Source organism: Armigeres subalbatus, unplaced genomic scaffold, assembly GCF_024139115.2.
Source record: "Armigeres subalbatus isolate Guangzhou_Male unplaced genomic scaffold, GZ_Asu_2 Contig1303, whole genome shotgun sequence".
Lineage (NCBI taxonomy): Eukaryota > Metazoa > Arthropoda > Insecta > Diptera > Culicidae > Armigeres > Armigeres subalbatus.
In genome coordinates this window covers 1-9,449 of record NW_026942070.1, presented here as the reverse complement: position 1 = coordinate 9,449, position 9,449 = coordinate 1, and the positions used below count along the sequence as shown (strand labels likewise).

Below are 9,449 nucleotides of genomic sequence, written 5' to 3'. Positions count from 1 at the left end.
TTCGTCTAAAGCGTCCATATCTTCTTCCATCCGTTTCTTCATTTTTTCTTTCCTCGCTGCTTCTTCTTCGGGTTTCGCTCCCGGCACCGGTGGGCATATTCTTCTTCCACGGGAGTCCTCAACAGCGTATGCACCAGACGCATCTTATTGAGATGGTGCTCAATCCGCCATTTCCAAGCAGCGCTTCGTTCCCGTCGAATACACACGAACGGTCTCCACGATAGAGCGCCGCAACGGACGACGGCCCTCGCTCAAGAGGAATGCGTTCCGTCTTGTTGTTTACTACTGGTTGACCACCAGCTAGTTCCCCATCGGTAACCCCGAGGGCAATATCTTCCTTCTTACCAGGCATCTTCTTCAACTAATCGCTTTAGAATAACTTCACTTGACTCGACTTTCTACCAGTTAACCACTGGGCCCATAACCTATTAGAATATCAAACACGATTTTCTGTTGGTTCTCAGAGTCTATTGTTCATTAGTTTCCATCGTCATATTACATTAACAAGTTATTCTACATTATTGATATATAAACATAATTCATTATTCAACTACTATATTCCAGTGACTCTGGCAACACTTCTACCAATTCTGGTTTGTTTTGATTACTCATAAACATTTGTAGTGCAATCCAATATTGCTAGTGATGTTGCATGCAAGTCCAGGGTGGGGATAATATTCTGACGTTTATTTGACAAGACGTCATTCAGTCTGTTATCCAAATTGTTTGTTGTGATCGCATGTTCCGCGACGATCGCGATCACCTCGCGAAAAGTTTTTTAATTAATCCGCCGGTATTTTCGCGTATTTTAACATAAGTACCTCAGAATTCTTCCATTCCAAAACACTCATCGTCAAAGTAAACCGTTTCATCGAAACCTTCGAACTCTGAATCCTCGGTGATACTATCCGCTTTCTCTTTCTCGAACGAGAAATCAATTTGAACTTCTTCTATTTTATGGTCGTCATCTTCCTCCAGAACAACTGTCGTAGTCGGTTTGATTGTTGTATCTCTTGGCTTCACGATTCGATTAGCGATGTCTGCTTTCCTTTTTGACTGTTGTACTTTCAGCTGCTTATTAGATTCATTGAGTTGGTATAATTCTCCTGAACTGCTGAACTGACTTCCAGAAATTTCGCGTCTCGGCTTATAAATTTGATTTTTGTTGGTACGCTTATCCAAGAACCGGTATGCTTTTGAGCCACACGCGTACCCAACAAAGGTTAACTTTTGAGACCTGGTCTGCATCTTACGCCGTTTAGAGTCAGGGATGTAAACGTAAGCATCACACCCGAACACCTTCATGTGGTATAAAGATGAGGCATAATAGATAATAAACAAGATTAATATAATGGAGTAATAAAAGCAACAATAATTTTTTAAATTAGGTGTGCATCTCAAAAAGCAGATCGCATTTTGAAAATTAAAAAAAAAATAATAATAATAAAAAATAAAAAAGTTACGTACGGGAACGTATGTCCGATGATAGTGAAGGAACGTGAACGTATGTCTGTTGGTAGTCTTGCCATGTGCAATACCATTTGCATATCGCTACAGAACCATGTTCATAATGTGCATAAATGACCGTACACGTCCCGAACATAAACAAGTTTATTAACGGATGCGGAAAGCACGATTTTGGCAGCAAGCGACGGCGGCGGTAGCAGCGGCAGCAGTGGCGGCGAATTCCGTTTTAGAAGACGAGTAAGCGGGTGGCAGCGTCGAGAAAGAGGAGCGCCTGGAGCTGAATCTCCACTTTAGTGGTGGTAAGCGGTGGATACCGTTATCAGACTGCTGGAGTGTTGAGCAACAACATCGGGGTTGCTGCTCTGAGTCGGTGACGTAACGAGGAAAAATGGTTCTTTTTAGAACCGCGAGGTGGAGATACTTTGCTGGTAGGAAGCCCTGTTGAAGAATAAACAGCGCAATCTTGTTGGAATTATTTTAGAGTGCAACCGTCGCCCCTCGTATTCGAGACAACTTGTATGCTACGGCAAGATGGAAACACTATAGTTGTTGTGTTATCGAATGTTATTGTTTATAGTTTAATGTTGTGAATAAATTGTATTCGTTCGTGTGTAGTCAAAGCGATTGGTTGTGTTTTTGTTTTCTTCCATCCGATTCCGATTCGCTTTCTCGGTCCGCTGTTTGTTGTTTTTCACTGTTGCCGCTCCCAACAGGTTATTGGCCCAGGTATGGACGAGAAAGTGAAAATCGCCGCGTTCGACGGGTCCGGCTTCCACAACTGGAAGTTCCGGATGGAAACCGTCCTCGACACGTTTGATCTGCTGGATTGCCTCCACCGGGAGATGAATGATATCGTCGAGTTGCAAGTGGTAGGGGAAGATTCCGCGAGTATGAAATCGGAGAAGAAAAGGAAAATGGTGGAACGAAGAGCCGCGGAGAAAAAGTGTAAAGCTGTGATCATCCAGGCAATAGCTGATAATCAGTTGGAATTGGTAAAAGACTGCACAACTCCGAAGCAAATTTGGGACACGCTAAAGGCGGTGTTCGAGCGTCGCGGTGTTGCTGGACAATTGTTCATCCGAAAGCAGCTCCTCACATTGAAATATGTGGAGGATTCTAGTGAAAATGGTTTTCCGGAACATTTGCTGACTTTTGATCGGTTGATTCGTGAGTTGAGGGAAAGTGGTGCGGCTGTAGAAGAATCTGACGCGATTTGCCATTTGTTGTTGACGTTGCCATCTTCATTTGATTCGGTAGTTACCGCGATCGAGACGCTTCCATCCGGTGTAACAATGGCTTTTGTTAAAAAGCGTTTGCTCGATGTGGAAATGAAGAAACGAAATCTGCTGGCCCCTGGGGGTGATGATGAGGGTGTTGCCATGTTCAGTAGGCAGAGCTGGAGGAAGTTTAGGTGTTTTCGATGCGGTAGAGTTGGACATAGGCAAGCTAATTGTCGAGTGAATGTGTCAGAATTGGATCCGAGTGAGTACAGAGAAACGAGAAGCCAAAAACATAAAGCAGACGTAGTGTTTGAAGAAAAACGTACCTCGGATCGCACGGCGGTTGTATTTATGGCGTCAAAAGAAGAAGAAAATCTAGTGAAGGCGCAGTGGTTCCTAGACTCTGGTGCCACGGATCACATGGTGAAAGACAAAAGTTACTTCAAAACGATGCGGCGTCTTGAACGACCAGTTAAAGTGATAATGGCGAACGGTGAGAAGCTACGGGCGAAATATTGTGGCGATGTGGAGATGTACGCGGTAGTTGGAAATAAGAAACAAAAAAGCGAAGCGAAGAATGTGCTATATCTACCCGAACTGAGCTGTAATTTATTCTCAGTTAATCGTGTGACGAGAGCCGGTTTGCGTGTCAGCTTCGTAGGCAACAGAGCAGAAGTTAAGGAGAGTGGGGTAGTTGTTGCTGTTGGACATTACAACAATAATCAGTACGAATTAAACATTTGGAAGCGGCGTTAAGTGAAAGTGACATAATTATGCGAAAATGTGTTGATTGAATTGGAGACTATGAGATAACAGAAAGTGCAGAAAAAGTAAAGATGCAAGAAGGAGCAAGGATTGCACCAACGGAATGACGTGTTTTTTGTTTGCGGATTGATGAGGCTTACGGCTAGGAGGGGCCTAAGTGAAAGAGAATCAGTATTGGAGCCTTGGATGAAGACTGTTCTCGAGTAGAGGTTCTGTTTTATGTTTTTCAAGATTGAACTTGAATATAAGATCAAGTTGTCGAGGTTTTAATAAGAAACGATTCTGTGATAATCGATCAATATCTGTGATACTCGGGTTGTCGACTTGAGGAGGGGTGTTGGAATTATTTTAGAGTGCAACCGTCGCCCCTCGTATTCGAGACAACTTGTATGCTACGGCAAGATGGAAACACTATAGTTGTTGTGTTATCGAATGTTATTGTTTATAGTTTAATGTTGTGAATAAATTGTATTCGTTCGTGTGTAGTCAAAGCGATTGGTTGTGTTTTTGTTTTCTTCCATCCGATTCCGATTCGCTTTCTCGGTCCGCTGTTTGTTGTTTTTCACTGTTGCCGCTCCCAACAAATCTTACCAGCAAATTGATCGAAGCTGGCGACTAGATCACGACACTTCAAATGGCCAAGATCTGGTTTGTCGCCATTCCATAACTCATATGGGGTTTTGCTTACCGAACGTGATGGCAATCTGTTCTGCACATATGCCGCCGCTGCTATCGCCTCTCCCCAATACCGTTTTTCCATATTAGCATCAAGGAGCATGCAGACAGCCATCTCCTGCAGGTAGCGATTACGGCGTTCAGCGACGCCGTTTTGCTGAGGAGCGTAACCTGCCGTAAGCTGCATCTCGATGCTTTCTTGTCGATAAAAAACTTTTCGTTCGTTGTTAACAAATTCTCCGCCGCGATCGGAGCGAATTACTTTCGGATTCCTTTCAAATTTGTTCTCAACCAGTCTCACAAAATCCTTGATGCAGTCTTTCGCCTCTGATTTATCCTTCAGCAGGTAGATCACTATGTACCTACTATAATCGTCAATTAGCGACAGGAAATATTTGTTGCCACCCGGTGTAACGTTTGACATTGGTCCACACAAATCTGTGTGGATTAGGTCTAAGAACTCTTCCGTAACGCCTGTTGTGGATATGGCAGCCGAGCCATCTTGCCTTCTAGGCAACACTCACAAACGATCGATGCTCCGCAGTTGATCAATTTCAATCCGGTGACAAGATCTTCTCGCTGTAGCCGATCCAAGACCGTCGGATCACGATGGCCAAACATGCGGTGCCAGGTATGTTGGCAATTCACAATATGCCGCTGTCCAACCGCCAAGGATGTACATTCCTCTTCATTGAGCACATATAATCCACCCGATCTTTCACCTTGCACGACGACTTCATTAGACTTGTTCAGAACTGCAACGTCATTCTGCTTGAAAAGCACACTGTATCCACTGTCAGTTATTTTGCTTACTGACAAAAGTCCGCTTTCAAGTTGTGGTACAAACAGAACTTCCTCCAGTTGGATGTCAACAGTACTGCCATTATCGTTCAGCATTTTCACCTTTTCGGATCCGTGCCCTCCAGCTCTTGTGCTTACTCCGTTAGCCATTCGCACTGTAACCGCCGGTGCTTCCTCCAACTGCTCGAAAAACTTCTCGTTGTTTGTCATGTGACATGATGCACCACTATCAATCGTCCACAGTTTGCCCAATTTAACAGCTGCACAAGTGGCTTCGTCCTTCGCATCTTTCGCCGAGAAACAAATCGCCCCACGGTGCGTATCCGTCGCCTGCTTTGCTTTCTGCTGTTGAGTAGTTTTTCCTGGTTTACTTCCAGATGCACCTTCTGTTTCTTTGCTAGTAGCCAGCCACCTTCGACAATCTCGTTTGAAATGGCCGGGTTTTTACAAAGAAACATACTTTATCCTTGCTCACTTTGTTTGCTTTCAAAGCCTGCTCACCGACTACCATTGATCCGTCTCGATCTTGTCGCTTGCGATATTCATCTAGCAACTTTGTTTTGATGAGCTGCATAGTTATGTCAGCATCCGGACGAGCTTCTAGTGCCGATATCAAGAAGTGGAATGATTCCGGCATGCTTCGTAACACCATGGCGATCATAAGCTTTTCGTCCAATTTGAGACCTGCACCCTCCAAACGCTCGAACAACGAATCCATTTCCAGAGGATGATTCTCCACATTTCCCGATTCACCGAGCTTCATGTCACACAGCCGGATCAGAAGTGACAGCTGTGACGTAATCGTTGCTTTCCCATGGTATGCTTTTAGTGCATCCCATACTGCTTTCGCACTGGTGCAATTCTTTATAAGGGTGTACTGACTTTGCTCGATGCACAAGCCAATAGTTGCTTTCGCCTTCCTATCCGCACGACTCCATACGTCCGTAATTTGTGTCGGTACCTGGTCCACAATAACGTGCCACACACTGAAAATATTCCACACGATTGAATCATGTTCTTTTCCACGAGGATCTAACGTGTTTCAAAGTCTTCATTTTCATCTATAAAGCACGTTAAGTTGACAAGAAATAAACTTGATTTATTACTACTTGGAAAAACTGTTCATTATAACGTGTTTTAAACATGATTCTATGTAGCTGTCATATTGGTGATGACACGAACATGGCGGCTATCAAATGTTCCTGTTGTGAGTCAAGATTTTTTAAGAGTTGCAACTATTTAAAACCTAATTCGAGATTGCAATTCATTGTATAATATTCAAAATGGTAAGTAGGGTAAAGTGCCCAATAGTGGACCCCTAACCAATAGTGGACCCTCCAGCCATTTTTGCATTATTACAGCACAATGTCAACATTTTCCTATGAAATTCCATCGGGAGAACCTACCTTACAGTCCTATGGTTTGATTACATGTATTGGAAATGCTATGGAAAGTGAAATTAGATGATTTTTTACAATTCTATAAAAAATAAACACGAGAGTGTCCATTATAGGAATATTTTGGGGGGTCCATAAAGAAGAAGAAGAACGTCCCGAAACGGGACATGAAAATCAAATGAAGTGTCGACTATAGGGAAGCAATTTCCTATTATGGACCCCCAAGGGGTCTACTATAGGGCGAATTCAGTTAGACTTTAAAATGTTGATTTTGACGAATAACGTCGTGTATCTGGAGTGTTTTATGTATGTATCATGAATAGGAGATGCAGAGCTTGTTGTTCGATATCAAGCAGAATTAATATGTTGAAAATTTCTACTCCTTATGACAGGAAGAGCAAAATTCCGCTACTAGGGGGTCCACTATTGGGCATTTTACCCTACATACTAGAAATCTATTCTAAAATCGAATAATTAATAATTCCTACTTTTCAGCCACCACTACCCATTAGGCAGAATGAATCCATAGGCAGGATAAAGTCTGGAAATCTTTGTCACGGAACCATCAACCACCAGGGATAGTCCATTTAATATACATATTATTATTAATTCTATTAATTATGTACGTCAAAAAGGGTATAATCTTGAGTATAATAAATTTGCTAATCAGCCAAATGTATTTCTTTACGATTATTTAAAATGCTAAGAATACACGACATTAATTTCGACGTAATGCTACGACAGCATTCCTTTGCAATCTAACGTGCTTTTCATTTTAATTCTTAGTGTTGGTCGATTGTATCGAACGATTCATGCTTTGACAATTGGGACTGGATTTACACGTTATTTTGCCATGCTTCTCAATTAGTGAAAATTCACATGTGAAACCATTAGCATGAGCGTGTAAAATATTGTCAGTGCAGTTCCTCCCGAGTGAGAAACATTTCCATCTGGAAACGCCACGTTTCGTAGTTGCTGTTCCCGAGCTTCGTAATAGCAAACTTACTGGGATCCGCCATTTTGCTTACAACAACTTGAACCGACCGTCGAAGAAAAAAAAAAGCGTCGTCAATTCGTCCAAAAAGGACACTCGGAAACCACGATTTCCAATCTGGGCCCATAACCTGTTGGCCAGAGTGGACACTCGATACGAGGACAAACGCAAGGAATAACTCGACGTGAGGAAACCGTGAAATAAATATCGGAACGAGCGCGATAAGAACAACGTGTTATTTATTTGACTTCTTGTAATACACACACAAAAGATAAAACTCAAGATCTGTATATCTACAGTCCGTGCTGCCAGTATACATGGTTCTGTGTATCAGCGCTTAAGGCGTACTTATACTAACATAGGATACCACAATGTCATTCCTCCTTCAGTAATAATTTGACTTCCAATAAAGATAGGTAGTTTTTTTAAAAGAAAAGTCAAGTCCACTTTATTCAGGAAGTAATCCAGATATAACAATTGGCGACGAGGACTCAAGAATCGGAAGCAGTGGCAGATCTTCAGGAAGCAATTCTTCAAATGGCCGAGCTCCTACAGAAGCTAGCGCAGCCGACACCAGCACCTAGCAACCCGGAGCAAACAATCGAAGCCTTAGCAACGAACACCTTCGAAGTGGTTCAGCCGTTACGAAGATATTTTCGATTCCGACGTCAGGAACTTGGAAGACGCCGCCAAGGTCCGACTGCTGCTGCGAAAGTTGGATACACCGGCATATACTCGGTATGTCAACTTTATCTTGCCGAAGCTGTCAAAAGACGTGAATTTTACCGACACTCAAAACCCTCAAGAAAATTTTCGGAGCGCAAATGTCCATATTCAGCAAACGGTACCAGTGTCTGCAGCTAGTGGAAACGGAAGCAGAGGACATAATCAATTACGCTGGCAAAGTCAACCGTGCTTGCGAGGATTTTACTTCAAAAACATGAAAATTGATCAATTCAAATGCTTGGTGTTTGTCTGTGATCTCAAAGGTCATGGCTACGCGGACATTAGAGCAAGACTGCTCTTCAGAATCGAAAAAAAAGCTGAAGGGTTATGTACAAGACACGACCGCCCAACGTAAACTACGTAGAATAGTTTGGTGCATTGAGGAATGTAGTCATATTTTAAGATAATTCATTCGATTACTATATGTCACTGGTTTAGAACAAAATTACCATAACTTAAAATATAAAAAAATGTTGGATACCGTAGTCATGGGTGACGTCCGAGCCCTCACCGACAGTCTGGAGGTCGGATAACAAAATCGTTCAAAAAGGTCACTTATAATTCAGTTTTATTGTTCTCAGATACATTAAATCTATTCTTCAAGCATTCTATGTAGTTGAAACAATGACCCATTCTCATCTTAGATCCGGGAGCTAGAAAGTAATAGTTCTGTTGTAACCTATAGCCCGTTTCAATAAAGTATGCGTTCCGAAGCTATAGCCGTATACAATAAGCCCCGCATGATTGTACCCTCAGAGCCTCAGAGTATCTGAAGTGCATTCAAACTTCCTGAATTAAAATTAAATTCTTTTGATTTTGGCGCATATTTAATAATAAAAATATAATTACCAATTTGCAGTTTATCATAAAATGGCTTACCATGCTCCTAAGTTATCTTTGAATTGAACATGTTTGTTCATTTGCATTGCGATTATCGCATTATGACATTGCATTGTCGTTGCTAACAATCGATCATCCTATCCTTGCACAAACATTCGCTTTATGTATATCACCGACTATAGTCACTGCTCTGGCCCTATTTTTGTGGCAAACTGGTGCGAAGCACCGCACAAAAAGAAGAGCCCAAAACCAACTACACTGAACGACGGCCGAATGAGACTCACGTTGCGAACGGGAAAAGAGGTGCTGCCAAAATGGTCCAATACCCTACTTTAACGTTGATAATCAAATGTTTCAATATAACTGGAAAATTGGTGGAGAGTTTCCGAGTCGATTGATATATAAATCTCAAAAATCCATCGAAAGATGAATGCGCTATTAACGTTCAAAATCTTACATGATTTCGTGACGGTCTCGGATTTGAAAATTTTCATTTGTCACCCTGTATCCGAGTCTTCCCCTTAGACGTAGTTTACGTCAAAACGAGGTAGCATGGACACCCGT

The 9,449-nt window shown here is 42.3% G+C and overlaps 1 protein-coding gene across 1 annotated transcript; it reads right to left on the bottom strand.

Moving 5' to 3' along the window:
- Positions 1-822: 822 nt before the first annotated feature.
- LOC134202604 (uncharacterized) lies at positions 823-1,305 on the bottom strand. Its single transcript, XM_062677624.1, has one exon. The coding sequence runs from the start codon at positions 1,303-1,305 to the stop codon at positions 823-825; it is 483 nt and encodes a 160-aa protein (XP_062533608.1).
- Between the last annotated feature and the right edge of the window lie 8,144 nt (positions 1,306-9,449).

What these genes read in the sequence shown, in the direction of transcription:
- LOC134202604 (XM_062677624.1), bottom strand. Translation starts at nt 1,305, where the DNA reads ATGAAGGTGTTCGGGTGTGATGCTTACGTTTACATCCCTGACTCTAAA.